We start from the raw sequence: 24,684 nt of genomic DNA, 5'->3' as shown, positions 1-24,684 counted from the left end.
TAGGGAAGGCACCAGCTATATATTTAACGATGTTCATGAGCAAATGCATTCCAATGTCATTGCTTTCTAAACCCTCTGCCATGCCATGTATTGCAAGAAAGACAGTGTTTGATTGTTACAAGAAAAGTCTTAAGACAGCACTCACACTGTTAGTCCATTTTACTTTTCCTCCACTTACAAATAACCTTATCTGTATTGGAGTACCATAGTAATAAGAGTGTATTATACATGTTTTATTTCTTGGAAGCTGGGGGAGGGGGAGGGTTAATGCACTCACCTGTGGCTCATGTATTATACCTCTGCTATCCAGAAATGAAACGCTTGTGTGGAGATGGGTTCTTTACTGCAAAACTGAATAAAGTTTAAAAACAATACCCCAAAACTTGTATTCTTAATTTCCTTATATAATATTGAAAATGATTTTCATTTCTGTAAGTTACAAAAAGAGGGGGAGAAAATGGCTGTAATAGTACCAAACTGAGACCCAGATTTTGCCAATAATTAAATATAAACACACATTTTGTTTTAGTGTGACCATTTTGTTTTAGTGTGACTGCTCGTGTGCTTCAGCTTTTGAGGGGTTTAAGTCAAAGATACTGTTTAGCTGTGCTAAGTGAGAATATAATTTCAGAATTAAATTCTATACTCTTGCATTAGCTGAGGAATATACATTTATTTAAGTTGTACCTGTGTAACTAACAGCAGAAAGTTGTCAGTGGTGCAAGCTGGTCACAAATCACCATCTTCATGTACTTATAAATTCAATCACAGGAGTTAAATTCCAAGTAGCCTTGAAGTTTTCAGTTGTAACATATAATAGTGATTTAGTAGCAGTTGGATTTTAAGATAAGAAAAATAGCTATTGTAACAGTTACATTCATTGGGAGAAGCATAGTCCAGTAGTTAGGATACTATCTTTAGATTGGGGAAGCCCTGATTCAATCAAATTGCCTTTTCTGCCCATGTGACCATGGACAAGTTTGTGTCTTTGCCTCCGGTTTTCCTTTTAAAACTGGGATAACAGCACTTCCCTCCCTCACACAGATGGGAGAATAAATACATTAGAGGCTCTGAGGGACTCAGTTGCCATGTAATAAGGTCCACGCAAGCATCCCAAAGGGACTTTTTAAAAACAATGGTAACATAAACTTGTAAAACTATGATGTTTCAAACATGTTTTTGTAGTAATTACATTTGACTTTTGCAAAGCCAGACTTCTTTTTTAATACTGCTGTATTAACAATTTTAATACAGATTTAATAAAATAGTCTTCTGTGTTCAACCAGTAGTTTAAAAGGCGGTCCAGTTACTATCTGTTTCCCATTGCCTGGTTGTCCTGTACTGCTCTGATAAGCTAATAATTTAAGAGCCATTTCATTATTGCCAATCTGCTCCCTCCTTCAAATGTATCATGTAAATGTCAGAAAACATTACAAGCAGCTTTGCAATCAGATTAGTGGTTGCACAAAAGTTTTGCAATATCAAATTTTGAGGTACTACAGTAATTTCTCAACTTGCCTAGAAATCTAGTCAACATTTTAAAATGAGTTTTCTGTCATTAGAGTGCTTTTGTATTCATGCTGTGATAAAGTAAGGAGAGCAGGCTCCATTGGGAGCCAGCACATAGAAGTTGGGAAGCCTGAGTTCTACAGGCCTCAGCACTTGAACCAGTTCATTACATGGTGTCTTTGGGCAAGTTGCTGAAGTTCTCTCTTACATTTGCACAATAATATGTGTGTGTCCTCAGTGTGAAATCCTTTGGAATGGACAAACGCATCCCACTACTTGAGTGTTAGGATGTTTTTTGAATGCTGTAAGAGTAGGGAGAGCTGAAATGCAAATTAACTAGACAGTTGCCCATTTCCCCTCTCTGCATACACAAGTTTTGTTCCTAGTAGATCTGGCTTTGAAGTCATTTGATTTCACTGCTTTCATGCCTTCCCCAATCTCCTGCGCACAATCTAGTGTAAGTATTCACAGTATAACGAAACAACTTGTATAACTGTTACATGTTTTATTAATACAAACATTTAAATCTCCCAGCTCCCCAAGCTTGGCCTTTATATTACCATCCAACAAAGAACTACCTCTTCTGAGATGATAGAAGCACAGAAAATGATGGTTGGAAGGGACCTCAGGAGGTTATCTAGTCCAATCCTCCGCTCAAAGCAGGAGCATCCCCAACTAGATCATTCCAGCCAAGGCCTTGTCTAGCCAGGTCTAAAAAACCTCCATGGATGGAGATTCCACCACCTCTCTGGGTAGCCTGTTTCAGTGCTTCACTACCCTCCTCATGAGAGAATTTTTCCTAATATCTAACCTAACCTACCATTGCTCCTTGTTTTATCATCTACCACCACTGAAAGTAGTCTAGCTCCATCCCTTTTGGAACCACCTTTGAGGCTGCTATTAAATCCCACCCCTTTCAGTCTTCTCCAGACTAAATAAACCCATCTCGCTCAGCCTCTCCTCAGAAGTCATGTGCCCCAGACCCCTAACCATTTGTCTGCATCCTTTCTGCAGTGGGGGGGCCCAAAACTAGACCCAGTACTCCAGATCTGGCCTCATCAGTGCTGAATAGAGAGGAATGATCACTTCCCTTGACCTGCTGGCAACACGTCTACTAATGCAGCCCAGGATTCCATTAGCCTTCTTGGCAACAAGGGCATGCTCTTAGCTCATATTCAGCTTATTGTCTGCTGTAACCCCCAGGTCCTTTTCTGTAGAGCTGCTGCTTAGCCAGTTGGTCCTCAACTTGTATCTGTGCATGGGATTGCTTAGTCTAATCCTCCAATTTGTCTCGGTCTCTGAATCCTAGCTGTACCCTCCAGCATATCTACTACTTCCCCCTGCTTGGTGTTGTCCAATAAATCATGGGTCCTGTATAGGCAGTGCCTACCATATAGCATTTACTGTGACTCATTTCTGTGTCTTTCCCCTTCTTTAAGTCCCGAGAGAGAGAGAGAGGCTACTGTCAGAGAGCTGATGCTCTCTTAGCATGGTTTAAATGCAGTTGTGGCACACATTTAAGTCTGTCTTTAAAATTCAGCTTGGAGCACGTTTTATGTGGGTTCTGTATGTGTGAATTTGTTCTTATGTGATGGCCCTTTTTATACCAAAAAATTGTTATATGAGAGGTAAATTCACTCTTATGTGATTGGTGTGGTGGAAGCTCACAGTCAGCTGCTTTGTGTGGTGCATTGTGGGAGTGACACGCACCAAAATATATTCTGTGTGGCTCCTCGCTCGTCTGCGACGTGTTTCTGTAGTTGCCATCCCCATTATGCTAGTGCCCTGTGCTTGTGTGTACTGTCTGCTGTTGTTGAGTACCAAAACTGTCTTGTAAAAGTGGTAGAAATAGGTCTGGTGTCAGTACAGTTGAGGTTTTGGAACATATCCCTATTTGTTACGTTGTAAAGTGGATTCCCTTTATGCGAATTCGAGTTATGTGCCGTTTTCTAGAACACATGTACAGCATAAAACAAGGGAAACCTGTACTGGTTTTGTGTATCCACTTTAAGAGATCTGCAGTAACTAATGAACGGAACAGAATATCCTCCTCTCACACTACTGCAGCAATCGAGTTATTTTACCCTTGTATAACTGAGGACACCTGGCAGCGCGATGTTTTGAAATAAACACTCGGTGTTGTGGTGCGCATCCTGAAACATGTTGTGCTACACCATTATAGGATTTTGACTGGAAGGCAGTGGGATTCCAAGGCTTGTTATCAAAGAAAATTCTCATGGTTCCTCTTGTTTCATCCTCTAACTGTTCCTATGATGCAAGGTAGGAGGGCTTTAAAAATACGGTCTTGCAATGTAAAGGAAGTATTGCCAACAGATCCTGTCTACGCAGTAATGAACATAAACTAGCTCTTGAAGCATATCTAACGTTTATGTTTATTAAGTTATTAATTACAACTGGGGTAATTAATAAGAGCACCTGAGGAGCATGAAACAGAACAGGCACTTCTAGATTCTGATCTAAAGCAGCTTCAATCACCTGCCACTTTTGTGACTCAGCCAACTAGTATTAGATAATGGGATAGGATAATGTTGCAGGCTTCTGATGACCAAAACCCTTTAAACCTGTTCAGTGCATGGAGCTGCAGCAACAGAACACTACATGTGAATTCTCTGTACGGAGAACTCTTTGGAAGATGGCCATCCATGACTGCTACCAGGCTATAGCTACCAATCTTGATGTTGGTAGATCAGCTGCTGGATCTGTTGTAACAGGTGAGTACTTTATCAAGGAGGTATTGTCTCCTGAGCAGTAATGGGTAGTGCAGGTCAGGGGATCCCAAAGTGTTGGTTTTTTCACTAGACCTAGGAGTTCACCAACAGATTAGAATTTTCTATGGTGAGGCAAGGCCTGGTTGCTGACTATGGGAACTGCACCATTAGTTATATAAGGTGGTCTGGAAAGGCTCAGGAGGAAGTGTTTAACTACACCCTGGCTGTGTCTACATGAGACACTAACTGTTCAGTAGCTTGCTACTACTGTGCAGTAACGTCACATGGCACAAAGTGTGACATGATGCTACTGTGCAGTAGTAATGAGCTACTGTGCAGTTGGCATCACCTAAAAGCCGTTTGGCAACACTACTGCACAGTTACTCCAGTTACTGCGCAGTCATTTAGTACTTGTCTACAGTCATTTAGTACTTGAGGGGTAAAGGAAGAAATCTGATGTTGGGAGCTGGAGGCTGATGAGAAACATCTACCTTTTATTGAAAGCTCCTTGCCATTTTGGCACAACCTTTGTGAAACTAAGGGAGACAGCCTCATGAATAGATAGGAGAAGGAGCTGGGCAGGTTTCCTGAGTGTTTTGAATAGCATCTACAAAGCGCTACTGTTCTTCTGAGGGACAGAAACATAGATACAACGTGCTCCTGATGCTTCATGTTGTGTTGTGGGGATTTTTATCTTATTTTGTGTATATTTCCTGTTTAAAGAATATTGTGCAAAGCTCTGCAGCTGAGTGCAGACAAGGTTGCACTTTTACAGTGTTTCCTATCATCCCTACTGCTGTCTGAGGTGGTAGTCTGCTCCAGTCCCTTCTCTCCCTTCTCCATACTAATGCTATCATGGAAAAAAAACAAGTGGTTACTGTATCCAGGCCAATAGCGGTAAAACAGTGCCCTTTCCTCAGGGCATAGGCTCTTCATCTCAGTTCTATGAGATTATGCAGATGACAAAACTCCACAACCTTCCCAGTCCCTGGGACTCCTGGGTCTATGATAGGTGAGTGACAAGTGGCAGGAGGCTGTTGTTAGAAAAGATTAACAACTACAATAGGCTCTCGATGTAGGGGCAGTTGTGGCACCTCACTTAAGGTGCAATCCCACTCACCTCAGCAGCTGACCGGTTTCATTCATGTAAACCTAAGGCACTTTGCCAGCTGAGGCATCTAAGTCAATGGGGAAAAGTGCAGTTCCACAGGTAATGTGTAGGAGGGGCATGGGGGGGCACGTACCCTCCTGAAATTGGCCACCTCCGAAGCCACTGTTGGCTTCTGCGGGTAGTTGCTGCCTGCACTTGCCCACCCCCACCTTGCTGCTGACACGACCGGCAGTGCCACCCCCCCCGCCACCGACGGTCCCTGCTTGCTGCCATGGTGTCCCCCCAATCTTGGGAGGCACCAGTTGCTCATGTGCCAGTGTTCATAGGGGCATTTTAGATTACAAGTTAGTAAGATCTTATCTTCCACAAGAAAAAATCCAATGTATAACGAATTTCTCACCAACCTATTTCTACTTCACCCAGTAATATCAGTAAGAGCATGGTTCAGCTTTTGGAATGCGGCCTTTTACGCCTACGTGATGGTTTCCCAGGCTTAGCACATGCATGTAGGCAAAGGTAGTTTAAATCAGTCGAAATCCAGGTGAATGTGCAGTATCTGGTGCTGCAGATTCTTCTGCAGCGCCATACATGCAGGTATTCGCCGCATGGCTAATTTGCAGCATGGGCAGAGGGGAGGGAGTCTGACACTAAGAGATCCCAGTGACAAAAAAACCTGCACCTAAAAAAAGCAGAGTGGTGCATGTGGTGGCGGCATGCACCACCCGAAACTGGAGCCTAGCTGGCTGGAGCCACACTCTGGCTGCCAGCCCAGGCTCCCTGCTGCTGGATTGGTGCAACTGCAGCCCCTGGAGGCCCACGGGACCCCAGGTAAGGCTGCTGGGGTGAGTCCAGGTGCTGGCCCCAGCCTCCCTTACCTCACCCAGGGCAACTTGCTGCCTGCCACAGCATGCGTGCACAGGCGCTCCCCAGGGACAAGCAGCAGCAGTGCAATTGTGTCACTGCTATTTTCTTCCCGGGGAAATTCACGTGCACGCTCTTCTGGATGTGCCTAGTGTGTCTATTCAGCAGGCACCTCACGGACATGATGTGCATAGCCCCTTAAGGTGTCTTTTCTTCAGTCAGGTGTGCAAGAGAACACCTTTCTCTGCAATGGACCTCCCAGAAATAGTGATGAGAGATGCCTTCATTCAGGAATTACCTCTACATCCCCTTTTTCATGGCTGCATGTAACTTCTACAGCAATTTGATTCCCTAAGGCTTCCATTCGTGTGTTCCCCCTCTCCCAATTTGAGAGGGATCTCTATCTGGGGAATCTGTATAATATTATCAGTATTGCTAGTTTGTGCCTTGAGCCCTTAGCGACCTGTTCTCTATTCTAACAGTCAGTGAAGAGGCCTTTTTGTTCCTCAATATTACATGTCCTCCAAGTGTAAGATTCAGATTCTCAGAGCTGATCCCCTTCCACGGTGCTGTTTTGAAGACAGGATCTCACACAGCACTCTGCACAAGTTCCTGTCCTGAGTTGTACGAGGTCCATGTGAACCTATGTATTCATTTCCCAGTTTTCTTCACTGACCACAATGCGAACTTTGTACTTCATACACTTGTGGTAGGAAGGGTCTGGTTACTTTAACAGGACAAAATCCTATGGGAACATACCTAGACTGTCTTTGCTAATAGGATAGAAAGTTAGGCAACAGTCTTACAGAGATTATTAAAATGCGTCTCTAAGCATATAACATGCAGTGAACTTGCTGAGTCAGATTCCTGCAGCCATTATAGAGCCTATTTCAGTAGAGATCCAGCACTGTTTTCCCCTGCTTGAAAAACATCGAGCAGTTAATATACTGTGGTCCACGTCCATATTTGAGGATCCCAGGTACAACCAGAATATAAGTAACAGCATATTCAGCATAGGTAGGATAGGTGAATACAGTAGCAGTCCACATTCGCAGGACCCTGCTGTCTGGGAAAGGCTTCAGATCGTACACTCGTATGGCTGTCCTCTCATCCTTGTTTAAATAGGACTCTTGCTGTTGACAGCCAAAGTGACCATCGACTGTCTTAGTCACAACACTGGTGTCTATGTGGGAGCCCCATCAACCACCGTGCACTCAAAGGAGGGAGCCTTAAAGTTGCTTGTTTAACTGCAGGGGGTTTTTAACCTCACAGGAGGTATAATTCACAAGATGCGTCCTCCATGCAGATTGCCTTTCTAGTGCTGCAGCGTCTTACCGGGCCAGGCGTTTACTGGGGCTGCCTGGGGCCGACCAACCTTTCAGCCCCGTGGGCCAGATGCTGGCGCGGGTGTCAGGCTGGGGTCTGGCGCGTCGGCCCAACCTTGCGTGCCAGCCCCGTCTGGTGCGCCGCGGCACGGCATCCAGCCCGCAGGCCCGGCCATTTGGCGTCAGGGAAGCAGCAATGAACACTGATGTGGCCGGAGATGGGGCACCACTCGTTAAGCTAAGGAGCTGAGGCACAGCGGGACCTGCTCTGAACCGCGTGCGCTGGGCGAGGGCCACGATGCTGCGTGGGCCCCGGCGCCGCGGGGAAAGACAACAGGCGCGAGCAGACATGGATGCAGGGCAGCGCGGGACGGCAACAGGCCACTCCTGGCTTCCCCTCCTTCCCGGGGCACCGAAGATTAGCAGGCTGTCGGTTGTTGGTCTGAGGGCACGGGCAGACGAGACTCTCTGAGTAAATGGGAGGGTTTTTATTAGACTCACTGAAAAGTTGGAAAAATTGTTCTGTGCAAGCTTTGGGAGACAAACTTTTTTTTAATTATTAAAATTATCTATCTATCCATATACATATATATGTGTGTGTGTGTGTGTGTGTGTGTGCGTATGCGTGTACATGTAAGTGTATAGTTGTTCAGACCAGGCGAACACCCGAGGGCAGGTGTCGCGGGGGGAGGAGCTCGGGGCGTGGGCCACACTGGAACGAGGCTGTGGCCCCGCCCCCCGCGCTCGTCGCTCGAGACCGAGACAGTTGGCCGTTGACACCGCCCCAGGGCAGAGGCGCAGACAGAAGAGAGCCGCGCCCCGATTGGCACCTGCCCGCTTTCCAATAGCGGCGTTCTGGGATTGGTCCGGCCGCTCGTTCAAGTCGACCAATCGTTGCGTAGACTTCAGCGGACCCCGCCCCCACGCCGCGTCCATAAAGGGCGGCGCCGCCAACCCGGCGCAGTGCGCGGCGAGCAGCTGGCTGGGGCTGGCGCATTGGTTGGCCGGCGGGAGTGTGCGGACCCGCACAAGATGGCGGACGGAGACAACAAGAGCACCAACCAGCTGGTGAGCGGCCGGGCCGGGCGGGGCTGCTTCCGCCTCCGTCCTCCTCCTCCTCGCCCTCAGCTGCTGCACCCGAGCCGGGCGAGGCCTACCCCAGCTCCTGCGCCGCAGTCTCTCCGGGCTGCGCCACAGGAATGGGCCGCACCTTCGCTCTCCCCTGGCTCAGCTCCCCTGGGCCCGTGCCCTGGTGCGCCCTTGCCCTTCCCACAGGCAGCGGGGAGGTCCCTGCGGCTCGGGGCCCGGCTGCCTCCCCGCCCCACATCGGGCTCTGCGCTTTCTCCTCTCGGCTTTCAGCTCCCAGCGCGTGGCGCTTGGCTGGGCTCTGTCTCTCCCCTAAAGGGCTGGGCTGCTTTCTCCTTAGTCTGGATTTGGGACAGAGCAGCTGACACTGCAGCTCCATCTCCACCCCCGTCTCACATAGGCCTGTGGCATCTCTGATTCAGTTAGTCTGTAAGGTGCACCTCTTCTCACTCCAGGGTTTTTATGCTTTTGCTTCAGAGAGACAGGAAGGCTTGAAACTGTCCAGAGCAAGGCCCCTACACCTGGCTAAGTGGGGAATACGCAGGTGGCTTTAAACACAGGTTGAGGCAGGAACTGAAAATGAGGGCTGGGGAGTCGGAGGTAGTAGCAGAAATAATCGTGGGAGGAAGGGGGAGGGAGGCTCTGAAGGGTGACATTGAGGAATGAAAGGAGTGATATTTTGTCTGCAGTTTCAGATCGGACTTGATGGCCCAGGAGGTCCCTTCCAGTTCCTTGTTTTTTAAAAGTGAGGCACTCAAACGGTGTTGAGAGCTGAAAGAAGCTCCTAGAAGGAGCTTTGAAAAAGTAGTGGAAAGGAGGAAGCAGCAGGAGATGAGAATGAGACTCATGCACTCGGCTAGAAAGGGTCTCTTGGAAGCTGGGAGGTGCTGCATGCGGCATAATTACAGTACCTGGGCTAGGGAGGGGAGGTGGCTGAAATTGCCTGACTTGATAGAAGAGAAGGCTTGGGAGGGGCAAGCATTTGAATGAAGGTTGAGGAGGTGATGGACAGGAGGAGTTGGCACCTGTTCTCTGCCTGTTTGCATGGGAGAACAAGTACACTTGCTACCTGCTTTGTGTGCTGGCAGAAGTCAGGCTGTCATCACTGACAGCTTTATTCTAACCTTTGTTCTGCTAAAGTGCCTCTTGTGTAATGGGTAACTTAAAATGAGTTCCCTTTTCTGAGTGATTGCTGGTGACCCCAGATACTGAAGCAACACAAAAACAGACTTGTCTGTTGACAGCACGCTTTTGTCTCCTAGTTTTGAAAACGAGAAGAAATTGAGGATATTTCTAGAAAGCGTGAAGCAGATATACTTATTGTTGGCACAGTTATCTTTAATGTGGAAGGTAGATAGGGCAGGACATCTAGATGCAATTATCAGATCAGTTATATCTATATTTTGATCATCACATGCAGATTTTACACCGACTACTTTCGGTTTTTTGTTTTAAGTTATTTCTACCTTCCCTCTCCCTAGGAAAATAGATTGCTGGTATCACAAAAAGGGACTATTTCCTATTTTCCCCATGGACAGCAAGCTTATCAGCTATATTTAATGTGTTACGACCTGAGGCAACTGTAAAGAGGCTGGCGTAGGCATTTTTTTAAGTTGGATCGCAGTGTGACTAGTCAGATGTGAAACTACTATTTTTTTTTTTCCTATTTTTGACCATTTCTGAGTTAAAACATCACCTTTTGTTGTTCATACATATAATTTAAAAGAATGCAAGCCAGAAATTGTTCAGTTTATGGCATCTCATAAATAAATGTACTAAGTACATTGTACTAATGTACCCAAGTACTTTTGGGTGCTACACTTGGAAATGTGTATTTTAATTCTTTGATTTTTTTTCCACTATTAAAAAAATTCCAAATAGGTTTTTCTGCTTTTTGTCTAACTCAAAATGGAGTGGGAAGCAGTGAAACAGACTGGATGTAAGGGCAGTAAAATACATGTACTAAATACTGGATGTGGTGGGGGACTTGAATTCAGTTTTAGTTTTTAAAAAAGAGGACACTGAATTCCTTACAAATGCTTTCTCTATGCTGGAGAATCTTATCTTGAAGATTGACAGACTAGTTAACCTCCCAAACAGAAGTTGTCTTCCTCCCTCCCTTTCTTTTTCTGAAGGGATGAGCTTCAGGTTGGGATGCAGAATAGCTTAGGCGATCTAAAGACACCTTATCTTGGAGGACATGTTACTACATAATCTGCTGTGAAAAATCTTAACCTTACTGTCTTGATTAAAACCACAGTTACAGTGCCAAGTTGTATGACTGAGGAAAAACTGGTGGAAGAACATTTAACTGAAAAGGATTGACTGTCAAGTACCTATAGAAGAATAATTTATTTTAGTGTGGCTTTGCAAGCACAAATACTTAATGAAAAATTTAGTGCCTGTAGTAAATAATTCATATGTAAGTACCCATGTGACTTTTTAATTAGTGACAACTTTAAATGTCTTTTTATGCAGGCTGCAGAGACTGCCAGCTTGGAAGAGCAGTTACAAGGATGGGGAGAAGTAATTCTGGTAACTGACAAAATCCTTCGTTGGGAAAAAGTGTGGTTTCCACTTGCAGTAATGGGTACTGTTACCTTTGCTTTCCTGTAAGTAGTCTGCATTATTTTTGCCAGAAAATCAACTTAAGCTTTCTCCTTAAAAATACCACCTGGGAAAGTTTTGCTCCAGTATCTCTTGCTTAATATAGACAGTAAGGTCTAAGATTTTTTTGTAAGAGCAGTAGTAACAGGAGGGTGCACAAGACCTCTTGCTCTGAGGCCAGCAGTGATTGCATGTTTCACTGATCCTTTTATTTATCCTTTCTAACCTTGGTTGTTAAAAATGTCCTTTATGAGTTGCTGTTGCTCTAGCTTTTTACTGCATTCTGACTTCACTCAATTTCATGTGCATCTTGTCCTTTTGTATCTCTCGCTTTCTAGTCAGATTTGATACTCTTGTTCTTAATTTAGGTTGTGTTGCTGTTTGGCTTGATAGCACTGACAGTTTGTGGTCTTGAGCCTTGGAGGAGCCTTGCTTCTCTTGGCTGAGTCTATAAGACTAACAATTTAGGTGCCTTATCCAAGAAACTTTCAGTATGTGGCATTCAGAATATAACCTTTTTATGCTGCTGCTTGTGTTCTCTTAGTCTCTTTGTCCTTAGTTGGAGAATAAATAAAGCTGGTTTGGGGTTTGTCCTTGTGGACAGGATTCTGTTCATGAAGTAACAGATTTACACGCGCACACTGTAGGAGTTTGGGATGTGCCTACAGATGTAGAGTAATTGTGGAAGCCTAGGGATACAAATGTTGCAAAGTTCTCCCCCGAAGCATTCACAAGGACAGGGGACTCGTTTATAAATCTAAACAGGATGTTCCACCAAATAGTTCTTGAGGTCTGAAGTCAGCTGGAAGCATGCAGAAAGAAGATCCTAAAAGTTGTCTTGCCCACCTCGCCTCCTCCCCACATAGAGGGACTGACCCATCCCAAATTGTACCAGTTCAGTTTGATTGCTGAGTTGTCTGTGATAGCAAGCTGATCTGTTGTAGTAGAGCAAAAACCGACACAAAATGATACTTGAGTTCAGTGCTTTAGCAAGGTAGGGGAGGGGGGCAAGCGGGTTGACTGCCCCAGGTGCTGAACTGAAGAGCTGCCAATAGGCACTGCCCAGCCAGAGGGGTGGGGCAGAGCCACAAGTGGTTCATTGTGGGAGGGGCAACTCCCACTGCTACTTGCACTCCTGGGTAAGCATGGGGGGTTGTGTGCTCCCTGGATCTGTGTAAAGGGTGAGGGTGGGCTGCCACTGAGGGCTTTGCCCCAGGTGTCAGACTTCCTTGTGACAGTACTGCTTCAACTAGTCTCAAGGGTCTGAACATTATGGTGTCAAACATGAACCAAAGGTACTTGCCCTGAGAGAACATTCTGTTCCTGTAGAAAGGCAGTGAGCTGTGATGTGTACGTGGCTTGGTTTACCTGCACAGAGTAATACTTCCGAAGCATTAAGGTTGGACACTTTGTAGGGATCAAATGCTACCAGTTATTTTGCTTCCAGGGCTAGTATCCACATCTTGTCCTCTGATGCAAGATCCTTGGTGAACAACTGCTTGCAGGGGTGCAAGTTAAATAATTTGGTAATGACTACTTCAATAGCAAGTTTTTATGCTAAACATTATACACAAAGCATTGTTTTGCTGCAGGTTTTAGTGTTAACATTGTATTGGCAGCTGTTCAGCCATGTGCCTTAAGCGGTTGCTGTTATCTTAAACTTAACTATCACATGGCCATTAACTTCTCAAAACTGGTGTTTTCCATATTGTGCCATTCTGCTTTCCTTTAGTGTAGGCAATAAATGTGCTTTTGCATTCCTTCTTTTCACTTACCCCTGCAATACGTCTGCATTGATGGTATAGTCCTACATGTGTTGCCACTGATAATGAGAACAACTTTGAAAGACTTGTTTTAATTTTTGTTCCAAGGTGGGAAGGTGTTCCTTTTAAAGGTAGGGAATAGGGGTGCACTGATAAAGATTGTTTTGGCCAATGCTGATGGCTAGTAATCAGCTGTTTTATAGGCAATTGGATCAGTATTAACTAGCCATATACAGCCCAGCAGCTTGGAGAGCAGTGTCTGGCCAGTAAGTTTTTGGGGGGTGGGGGTGGGAAGGGACATGAGGGGAGGACAAGCTGAGGCCCCCACAGGGAGGGATGGAGTAGGGCAGGGGCAGGTGGTACCCAGGCAGGGTAGGGTGCAGGACGGAGCTGTGGGCAGCTTGTCGGGAGCAAGGGAGACTCCTGCTGCTGCGTGTACTCTGGAGGAGTGGGGGGGCATGTGCCCCCAGTTCTGTACTTGGGGTGAGGGCAGGCTGCCTGCTGCAGGCTGGGGGCTGGCTGCTCTGGCCTCTTCCCAGTGGGGAGGTTGGGCCGGGGCTATGCTTGGGGTGGGTGGTGGTGTTGGGAGGGGGGGCTGTGGCCATCCCAAAATTCACCGTAGCCCCCTCCCCCGGCACTGCTACCTATCCTGGAAAGAGGCTGGCACAGCCCTTGGGCCCCAAGCTTGCAGCAGGCAGCCCTCCCTCACCCAGCACACATCCGGGGAACACATGCCTTCACTGGGGTGCATGTGGCAGAGGGAGCTGCCCCCCACCCCCCCTCCCCTGACAAGCTGCCCACAGCTCTGTCCTCTGCCCCTCCCTGCCTGGCCTGGGCAGCACCTGCCCCAGCCCCACTCGCTCACCGTGGGATCCTCAGTCCGACTCCACGTCCCTTCCAAACTTCCCACCTGTGCAGACAGCACTTACTGGTGACATTACCAGCTTCATTAGCCAAAAAAAGCTGATTGCTGATAACATCAGTTTCCCTTTTATCACTGCCAGTGCAATATGGACCAATGTATTGGTGCACCTCTAGTAGGGAAGTATAAGTCTCTCCGGAAAGCTACAGCCCCACAGTCATGCTGTATTTGAGTTTTGTTTGTTTTTTACAGGATGATCTACTACTTGGATCCATCTGTTCTTTCAGGCGTTTCTTGTTTTGTCATGTTCCTCTGTCTGGCTGACTATCTTGTTCCTGCTCTTGCTCCCAGAATTTTTGGCTCTAACAAATGGTATGTAAAGGCAAAACTAGCAAAAGAATTACCTTGGATTTCTTTTCTAAAAACTAAGTATCAAATGAGGAACATGGTGGTGAATATCGGGTTAATGGTCTTAAGGATATGAAGGTTGGACTAAAAAACTTGCTAACTAAAGCCTCCCAAAAATAGACTAGTGGGTCTATTAAGGAGTCCAGCATGCCTCTTCAGAGCACAGAGAATGTGTTGTTGCAGCTATAGCTTTCATGCTCCCTGTCTCTTAAGCTAAAGAGGCTTTTAGGATTTGGTCCAAGTTGCTTTAATGTACTTCAAGAAATTGCCATTGTAGTCTCTTTAAACCTAATGCTTTGGGCCTTATCAGACAGTAGTAAGAGTTAGGTTTTTAGTCGGGAATGATATCTAGTGAAGACTAGATACACAGGGATCGAGAACAGAAATATGGTGGGAAATAATAAAACACTTAAACCTGGTAGGTTACTTCGTGAAGTAAAACAATGGATGTTTGTAGAAGGAGAAACATGAGGTCTCCCACCCCATTCTTATTAAAAAGTGAGGCTACTGGCATTGATGCCTACACAGTCAGATGGATTGCAAATTGGCTGAGGGGTCATACTCAGAGTGGTGGTGGATGTGTCACATTCGACCTGGAGGGAAGTGGGCAGTGGGGTTCCCCAGGGCTCGGTCCTTGGGCCCGCTGTTCAGTTTCTTTATTAGCGACTTGGACAACAGGGTGAAATGCACCCTGTTTAAATTTGCAGACGACACCAAGATTTGAGGTGAGGTGAGGTGGGCATGCTAGAAGGGAAAGACAGATTACGGATTACAGCGGGACCTGGACAGGTTACAGGCGTGGGCAAATGAAAATAAGATGGAGTTCAATACTGACAAGTGCAGGGTGTTGCACTTAGGCAGTAGGAACCAGCAGCATACCTATAAGCTGGGGAACTTCCTTCTCGAAAGCACGGTGGCAGAAAGAGATCTTGGAGTCATTATTGACTCCAAGATGAACATGGGCCGCCAATGTGAGGACACGGTCAGTAGAGCTAACCATACCTTGTGCACCCATAGATGAATTGCAAGCAGGGCCAAGGAGGTGATCCTCCCCTTCTATGTGACACTGGTCAGGCTGCAGCTGGAGTACTGTGTCCAGTTCTGGGCGCCGCATTTCAGGAAGGATGTGGACAGTATTGAGAGGGTCCAAAGGAGGACCACTCGCATGATCCAGGGACAGCAGGGCAGACCCTACGAGGAGAGCTACGGGACCTGAACCTGTTCAGCCTTCGCAAGAGAAGGCTGAGGGAGGGAGGACCTGGTGGCCATCTATAAACTTACTAGGGGGGACCAGCGGGGATTGGGAGAGACCTTGTTACTCCGGGAGGCACTCTGGGGAACAAGGAATAACAGCCATAAGTGTTAGAGTAGGTTTAGACTAGACATTAGAAGGCACTGCTTCACAGTCGGGGCGGCTAGGATCTGGAACCAACTTCCAAGGGAAGTGGTGCTGGCTCCTACCTTGGGGGTCTTTAAGAGGAGGCTTGACGTTTACCTAGCTGGGGTCATTTGAGCCCAGTTTTCTCTCCTGCCCAGGGCAGGGGGACGGACTAGAAGATCTACAGGTCCCTTACAACCCTACATCTATGAATCCTATGAGAAGGGATTAAATTTGAGTTTAAAAAAAAGACGGACACTAACATGGGTTCCTCTTGGTGCTCAGTGTCAGGTAACAGCTTATACAAGCTAAGTAACAATACTCTGGCCTCAAATTTTTAATGTAGCCTGACTTGGATAACTATTTTCAGGTAGTCATGTACATATTTATGTAGTGATAGATTCTATTTAAATAGATTTCTTTACAAAAATTATATGTTGACTTCAAGTTCTTCACTCCTCTTAGGGGCAAGTATGAAGTTGATCAAATATAGTACTTCACATCTAAGAAAATATAGAAGCAAACAAAACTAAGACAGTTTACTTGTAGGTCACTACAACAGCAACAAAATATTGGCTGCTTTGTCTTTGCTGAAAAAGCAGTGAAATTTTAAATGACTCTTGAACATCCAAACTCTGGATGTTTGCTGCATTATAGAACACTTCAAATATTTCTTTTTTTTTTTTTCCTTTTCCTCCAATCCCCTCTATAAAGGACCACTGAACAGCAGCAAAGATTCCATGAAATTTGCAGCAACTTGGTAAAAACACGTCGCAGAGTTGTTGGCTGGTGGAAACGGCTCTTCACGCTGAAGGAAGAAAAACCTAAAATGGTAGCGTGTCTGTCTCCTCAGTTAAGCAAACTTCAGTTGAACTTTATATCTTAAGGCATAAAATGGCATCCTGCTTTAGTGTGACCATTGTGATTTGCAGCTTATAATGCCTGTGATTTGTGTACCTTGCCACTTAAGGTTTAAACAACTTTTAAATTTGTAGCCATCTCTTTTAAAATGTGAAATTTTGTAAATGTAAGGAAAACAACCTGGAAACCCAGATTCTGAATCACCCTTAAGGCAGATGCTGCTTTTGGGACATACTGTATTGTGTAGACCCCTTAAGGTGTGGTGTAGGTGCACTTCTGAAATTCTAGCTTAAAAAACAGTTTTGGCTAGAAACCCTCAGTTCTCAAATATTATGTTAACCAAAATTAGTATTTGGACATATTTTTATGAAAGCACCCTGAGTGAAATGGGACAGCTGACATAAAGAGAAACAGTCAAATTACCAATTTTGAAATCAAAAAGCCTTTTCAGTTTGTCCACATGAAATAGCTTGTTTAAAGGTGTAAATCATGGGCATGTCAAACATATTTTTTCTTTTTTAAATTTGAATTAATTTTTACCATATCAGGTAGGCTGTTTGAGGATTTCCAAACAAGCTCTTGGTAACCTAATGTTTATTTTCTCTTTCTCTCTCATTCATAGTACTTCATGACTATGCTTTGTTCTCTTGCTGTGGTTGCTTGGGTAGGGCAGCAAGTTCACAATCTCTTCCTCACCTACCTTGTTGGTAAGTATATCTTGCAACATAGTTGCAAGAAAGCATTGTGTGAAAACAGTTTAGTGCAGTGGTTTTCAGACTGAGGGGCGTGCCCTCCTGGGGGGTGGGGGCGGTATGTGGAGAAACATTGGGGGATGTGCAGTACAGGGGGGTGCAGGCAAGAAGTTTTCAAGAAGCTGGTGCCTCTGCAGCCTGGCAGAGGTATGTGGGGATGGGGAGCCCTGGGCAGGTGGCTGCACCTCCAGGAGTCTGGTGCATGAGGCACGCAGCCTAGCAGCTACAGCGGGGCTGAGGTAGGAGGTGCTGGAGATGTGGTGAGTGGACTGAGTTGAGCTGCAGTGGCTGCTAGGATGAGAGACGGGGCACCCTGTGCCTGGCTGTGCTGCTGCTCTGGGGTGGGGGCGAACAAAACTGAAACTCAAAGGGAAGGGTGGGGGGAAGGGGTTCAGCTCAAAGTTTGAAAACTGCTGGTCTAGTGGAAAACTTTCTCCTCGCCTCTTAAACAATTTATTGTTCTATAATTGGGGTGACCATAATTTTAGGGAAATTTGGGAAGGGGCAAGTAAATCCAGGATGGGACCTACACATGCATTCATCATGCCTTTGCATTGCCCTTCCTGTACAGACTCGTGTATTCACACAGATATTGTTATGACCCAATGGCTTCCAGGATCCTTGATGGCAGAGCAAGGCCAGATGGGACAGTGGGAGGCCTGTGGCTGGGCTTCATCCTATGCATGCAGAGGCTGGACCCAACTGGGAGTGGCACCCCTTGCCCCTGCCACTGGCAGCTGCCCAGGGCTGCCATGTGCAGCCTGGGCCTTGGCAATAGCTGCAGCAGTGGGGCATGAGGCTGCTGGCAGCGGGGGAAGAGGTGCTTTGTGGCTGCACAGTATAGGCTGGTGTAGCTGCACAGGGTCTGCTCCCAATTGGGTTCAGCCTCTGTGCACTGGCAATGAAGTGTGTTTGTGGGCCTCTGTGCTGTCCTGCTCAGCCTTGTTCCACCATCCTTGCTTGCCCACATGAGTGCACAAATCCTGACCTTGGCTCCCTCCCCCAGCCTGATTTGCTCTAGGCTGGAGAAACCTTGTTTAGCCCAGCCCCCTGACTCCAGCCTGCTTAGGAGGAGCCAGACTGAGCATGTGCTGTCAGGGTGGCACCAATCCAGGACTTCCATTTCAATTCTCACCATCTGGCTGGGACAGCCTGTGAAGTCTGGGACTGTCCTGACCAAACCAGGACATATGGTCACACAGCCTATAACAGGACCTAATTCTTTGATCATTTTGTGGAAACTTCTTCCAGTGGGGAAAAAAAAAAGGGTGGGGAGGGGGCCAATATAAAGTATGGTTACTAAAGTTTAATGAGAGCTTGGGGATACAAAGTGAAGGGAGCTTTTAAAGAACGCTGTTAAATAACTTCAGCCATTTTTTTTTTTATCTTACTTTTCCTAGTGAGTGTTTTGTTGCTGTTTCCTGGATTAAACCAACATGGAATCATTACAAAATATGTTGGAATGGCAAAAAGGGAGATAAACAAACTTCTCAAGCAAAAGGAAAAGAAAAATGAATGAAGCCTTGCTTGCTACTTCCACAGCATAAGGTCTCCTGGGGAACAGCTTCTAGAATGCTTATGTATATTTCAGATATATTAGAATAAGTTGTTCTGTTTATTGGCTTTAAATTTAAAATTGGCTCCCTGTTCAGCAGAAATATCACTCTTGCAACAGCTGTGGGTTTGTCTCACTCCCGCACTGTTGGTCACACATCACCTATAGTCTCCTAATGATCGTATAGGGGGAAATGGCCATCCTGTACCTGAGGAGCTGCCCTGAACTTACTCAACATCTACACCAAGTAAGACGTCCCTCTATCAGATACTGAAGAAAAACAAGAAATGGCAGTATTGTAATACAAGTAGCATCCTTATAAAGAAGTTAGTTTTGACCTGCTGGCATAGCAAGTACTGTTTAAGTATGTGCTTAAAGAACTGATTCTGTTGGTGTGGAGATTTTTGTTACTACTAATTGTGGTGAGAAGAGAACAATTAACATTCTTCATTCCTGTTCAGGTCTTTCTGTGGCTATTTTCACAGACATGAGCTGAAGATGATTCCATGGCCTTGCTAAAGTTTTCGTACTTAATTTCTGTTCAGCTTAGTTGCATAGACCTAGATTATTTCTGCCAAATTGGGCTCCAGAAGACTTAAATTTGAGCTTAGTCATTAGTTGTATAACATTCAATCATTGCACTGACACTGTAGCGACTGAGTTAGGGGGGTGCGCTCTTAACAGTCAGTTGTTCTGAAAACTGCTGTAGTTGTGGAACCATGTCTGGTTTTATCAATGTTTTTCTAGATACAGAATCACTTTGGAGGTATCAGATTTGTTTGTCTTGTAAATATGCCTGTCTCCTAAATTACTTGTGCTTTAATGGTAAACTCTTGTTCTAAAAACTGCTTTTTCTTTTTAGTAAAGCAAAAAGCTGATATGTATTAATGCATAATGGTGTTTTAAAAGTTGAGTATTTGTTTTAAAATAAGTTTTCTTCCATGTCTCTCTTAATTGTAAAACAGATAAATATAGACTTCATGTTCTTTGAAGACTATCTCTTTAATATCCCTGCTGTTTGGTCTTTGCTAGGTTGGGGGCAGGAGTAATGACACTCTGTGCCTCAGTGTCACAGAGAATAGCTCTGTGCACCAAAACTGTCAGTTCATTAGTATATAGTTTCTTAAACGAGAGGCTGTCTTCCATTAACTACTGACTTTTTTTTTTTGTTTTGTTTTTTAATGCTAATAGAAGCTTGAAAAAATGGTGAGTCTTTCTCTTAAAAAGGAGTACTTGTCTAACTCTGAGAAATAGTGGCTATGCCAAAGAGCATGTGAGCAAGTGCTCTTACTGTCTAATTTACTCCACAGTAGAGGTTGGAATTGTTTGACTTTAAGTAGCTGCTGATGAAGTTGATCCTGGCCAGTTTATGGGACTTGTGAGTAATTTGTCAAGAGGTGGCTTATGAAGATGACAAATCAGTATGTGTCCTGTTGCTACAATGTTAGAGACTACAGAAAAAATGAATTGCTGCAATACTGAAACTTGCTAACGTTTCAAAGTTTGCAATATTAGGATTGTTGCAAGTACCAAGACAAGCAGAATACTCGCAGTGGCTTTTCTTGGAAGCTGTTACTGTGAAGAAAACATTCTTAAGATTAAACTCGCTCTGTAGATCAGTAGTGCTCAACTTCTTGGCTCTGCAGGACAGACGAGTGGCATGAGGTTCATCCACCAGCTGGATCTGGCCCTGGAGCCTGGCATCACTCTTTCTTCTTCCTCTCTCTCTTCCCCTTCCCCCCCCCCCCACATATGCTGGAATTGGGCATCCCATTCAGTGTGCAAGTTCCTGGAACTCCTGGTGCCAAATTTCTGGACCCATAGGGAGAGCAGTGGCACCATTTTTCCCCCACCACCACATTTCTGGACCCATAGGGAGCCCCACAGGCCAGATGACACAGTGCTGCAGGGTGGGCCTGGCCTGTGGGCCAGGGATTGAGCACCCCTGCTGTACACAACAATAGCTTGGGGTGGCTTGAGCTTTCAATTGCCTAATCTGAAAATTGTGCTGATAACCAGACTTCTAAAGGTTTTTTGCAAAACTGTCTCTGCAGGGGGAACTCTGGGCACATCTACAAGTGCACAGTAACCAAAATTACTGTGCGGTATGGGCATGTATGCCCATACTATGCAGTAAATGTAGCAGCTTATGTTTACTTGAGCATACCTGCATGATGCAAATATCAAAGCTATCAGATTTTACACCCAATTAGTTGCTGCGCAGTAATGCACATGCTGCACAGTAATGTAGATGCCTTACTGCACAGTAATGCTGTGTGGACTGATTTGGGATTAATTTTTATTCCCAAATCGGTCCACACAGCGTTAATGCGCTTTAACACCTGCATGTGCAGATGCTGGCCTATTCCCACTTACTGCACAGTAAATTTTAAGCTAGAGTAAATGCATGCGTAGACTTGTTCTCTGAAGGAAATCTAGTAATAGAAGCCGCAATCATATTTTGAGCCCAAACTTGTGAAGTAGCAGAGCTGTGTTTTAAATTCTCTGTAGAGAATCAGGTTTTCAACCTGTGATCTGTGGACCTCTGGGAATCTGCAGACTGTCTAAGGAGTTCATGAAAGATGACTTCAATCAAAAGTATGTGAATACTCGTACTTACAATTCAAAGGGGTCCGTACCTCCATTTGAAAATTTTTAGGGATCTGCAAATGAAGAGTTGAAAACCACTGCGCTTTTTTAGCACAGCTTTGGAAAAGATGTTTTTTGTATATACCCCCCCCCCCCCCCCCCCCCAATGGCCATGAGATAGATAGTGAAATGACTTAAAGGATATGTATGTTTGTGGGTGGTGTATGTGTTTTTTCTTCGTGGCTTGTTTGTTTGGTTTTTTTTGTGGTTTGTTTGTTTTTTTGTTTTGTTTTTGTTTTCTTTGTGGATGTTTCCCTTCTGTCATCCAAGGTGGTGCTTGTGTAAGGAAGGAGTGTGGTACCACTTAAAGGTGGTATAGTATTCCTACCAAACCATTGGTCCTTTAAATACTAGTGTATGGTATAAGCTAACTGTGTTCACAGTGTTGGGGAGACTTGAGTTGAGGTAAAAATGTTATGCCTTGCAAATGAGTAACCACCTCCAAAAAAAAAATCCACATTCCAGATTCTACTGTTACAATTCCACACCATATAGCTAAATAAAGTATTCTTACCCTGCTCTGCCTTGAGTTTATTTTACAGTGCCTGTTTCTCTTCTGTTAATATCAGATTTTTGTTTTCTCTTTAGGTTTTGAGTGCAAATAAACTTTAGGGAATGTTGCATAAAACAAACAGGAGTAAACTGGTTTCTGAAATGTGCAAAATAAGTGTTTGGGTAATCATTCTGGTTAGCTCACTTAATTCCTTTTATCAGTTTTCATGTAGGATTGAATCACTTTCCTCACTGAGCACTCTCAAATTTAGTCAGTTATTTGTTAGTATATTTATAAGAATACACACACACATTCTTTCAGGATCTACTTTGTAGCTGAAATCCAGTGTTGCTGAGAGCAGTAGAAGTCTTGACTTGAAAGAGCCAAGATTTTTATTTCATATTGGTAATTCTGTGTAGCAGATCTATGAAGTCCTGTGATGGTTCATGAATTGATAAAGGACTGCAGCCCTTTGTGTCTATTTAGATTTTAGAACAATGTTTAGTCATGATTGACTGAACTGCTGAGTCATCTCTAAAATATTCCACTGAAGGGTAGCAGAATGCAAGCTTCATTTTCATTATTAAAAACAAAGCCTTGCATGATGCAGTCAGCTTCACAATGAGATTTGTAGTCTTAATATAAACAAAAAAATTGAGTTGGAGCATGAAGTCTATCTTCAAAACACTAGAAATTAGAATGTATTATTTCTGGGGAAACTATAAACTGAACAGAAGAAAAAAAGATTTGCCCTTAATTCTGGACCTCTTACACAGGCAAAAAAGGCAGGTAGTTACTTGTACTTGTTTCTTCATGTGTATAGCTGGGCTCCCAGTTTTAATAAGACATCCACTTAACTTGACTGAAACTTCTATCTAAAGATAAAGCTGCTGGCTGCTGAAAGAATTTGGGGGGGTATTTTTGTTGTTTTTTTCCAAGTTAACACTTGCATTACTGTGCTTCAAGTGTACCAACTGAATGACAAAGTGGTTAAGATTTTTTGTTGTTGTTGTTTTAACATGGTGATCAGTTCCTTCCAAGTTTTTTTGTATTAAATTCTACTGCTACATTCTTTGTATATCTTAGATGTGAAGACTAGTTGGTAGGCCTGCGCAAAGCGGCAAGTATTCAGTGTAGTTTTGTTTTGGGTTTTTATTTTTTTTTGCTTTGTATTTGGACAGATGGTGATTCGATTCAGTGATTTATTTATTTATTTTTAATCATCCAATTCTGATTCGGAGGTTTGGCCGCTGAATCGGGTTGTATCTCCTCTGAATCAAACAGGCGCAGGCAGCAGTGTCGGTGGCTAGGGCGTGGTGGTGGCCCCCATGCAGTGAGGATTGGCCTTCCCTGCCTGGCACCTTCATGGCAGCTGTTGCATTGCATGGGTGCAGTGCAGTTCAGTAGGGCACCATGCACTGTCCCAGAGCTGGGGCAGCTCCAGCAGGCATCCAAAGCCCAGCAGTGCTGAGCCCGAGTGGTCCTGGCTCCCAGACAGCATGTAGAGCCCCAAGCTGTGCTGCACCCATGTGATGTGACTGCTGCTGTGTGTGGAGGGTGGCTCTGCCACAAGTCCCCAGAGGCCCTGATTGCTGCTGCTGCAGCCAGTGAGTGTGGTGGGGAGGGATCTTTTTTTAATTTAAGTGCTACGATTCTGGGGGGGAGTGGACAGGGGATGGGCTGGGGGGGGCGGGGCTAGGAGAGCCAGCAGGGGATGGGACTGGGTGGGGTTCCCCTCCATGGTCCCTTCCCCCTCCTCTGGCACCCTCTCCCCTGTCCACTACTTACTGGCACAGAGCCTGGATCTAGCTCTGTGGCAGCAAGCAGGGACCACCTGAATCTCCAAATCCATTTGGAGGCTTCTGAATGGATTTGAACCTTGTAATGGGTCTCGCGATTTCTCAGTTCGGATTCAGGGATTCCGCCCTTGAATTGGGCTGAATCTCCTCCTGAAATGAATCTGCTACCAAAGCTTCACACAGCTGTACTAGCTGGTCACCCATGGAAAAAACTAGTTTGCTGTCTGTCTTTTAATTTCTAGCTATTAAGTTGCATTACCAGTTAGCTATTAAACCCTTCTTATAATTATTGGGACAGATGCTTACAGTGATGTTGGATGGAGCCACATTATCCTCTTGGAACACACTGCAAGACTCTGTGTAGGCAGCCCTTTACATCTATGTGGAGCTTGTTCTGCAGGAGTTGGGACAATTTAAGCAGTATTAGAGTAGGCTTGTGATTTGAAGAAGGCCTGGGGGTTTCACACTGTATTAGTCCAAGAGCTAAAATTTAGAAATTACTCAAATACAATCAGAAAAAACAAATCAAACTCTTACCTTAATAGGCATATGCTTCATGGAAAGTAACAACCTAAAGAAGAATTGTGTGTCTGTGCTACTAAAATTAAAATCAATATTAATACTGAATACATTTTTTTTTCCCTAGGGTAAAACCTTTACAAGCTTGTTTACACAGGTAAACTTACTAACATAACTAGATTATTATAATGCCATAACAACTTTGGGATAACTCCACATGGATACAGTGCTGGAGTAAGGTTGCCCATCCAAACACATGAAGTGGTATAGCTGAAGTGGGATAAATTTCCAGGGGAACAAATCCTGTTTGTAAAGTGTTTTGAGCCACAATACCAAATCCAAACATCTTGGGTTTAGCAGCTGAAATCTGATTCCCCCCCCCCCCCCCCCCCCCCCCTACCAACACACCCCCATACT

At 45.0% G+C, this 24,684-nt stretch overlaps 1 protein-coding gene across 1 annotated transcript; it reads left to right on the top strand.

The window, feature by feature from the left end:
- Positions 1 to 8,460: 8,460 nt before the first annotated feature.
- Positions 8,461 to 19,799, top strand: ARL6IP1 (ADP ribosylation factor like GTPase 6 interacting protein 1). The gene is made up of 6 exons (XM_006034296.3): positions 8,461 to 8,603; positions 11,100 to 11,233; positions 14,106 to 14,225; positions 16,354 to 16,471; positions 17,123 to 17,207; positions 18,653 to 19,799. The coding sequence occupies exons 1-6, from the start codon at positions 8,568 to 8,570 to the stop codon at positions 18,769 to 18,771; spliced, it is 612 nt and encodes a 203-aa protein (XP_006034358.1). The 5' UTR covers positions 8,461 to 8,567; the 3' UTR covers positions 18,772 to 19,799.
- The last annotated feature ends 4,885 nt before the right edge of the window (positions 19,800 to 24,684 follow it).

Source organism: Alligator sinensis, unplaced genomic scaffold, assembly GCF_000455745.1.
Source record: "Alligator sinensis unplaced genomic scaffold, ASM45574v1 scaffold980_1, whole genome shotgun sequence".
Taxonomy (NCBI): Eukaryota; Metazoa; Chordata; order Crocodylia; family Alligatoridae; genus Alligator; species Alligator sinensis.
Note: the sequence above shows the minus strand (reverse complement) of the source record. Positions and strands in the feature narration are given on the sequence as shown.

Coding starts and splice junctions, on each gene's coding strand:
- ARL6IP1 (XM_006034296.3), top strand. CDS start 8,568: ATGGCGGACGGAGACAACAAGAGCACCAACCAGCTG. Junction 16,472..17,122: donor AGGAAGAAAAACCTAAAATG/GTAGCGTGTCTG, acceptor TCTCATTCATAG/TACTTCATGACTATGCTTTG. Junction 17,208..18,652: donor CTTCCTCACCTACCTTGTTG/GTAAGTATATCT, acceptor TACTTTTCCTAG/TGAGTGTTTTGTTGCTGTTT.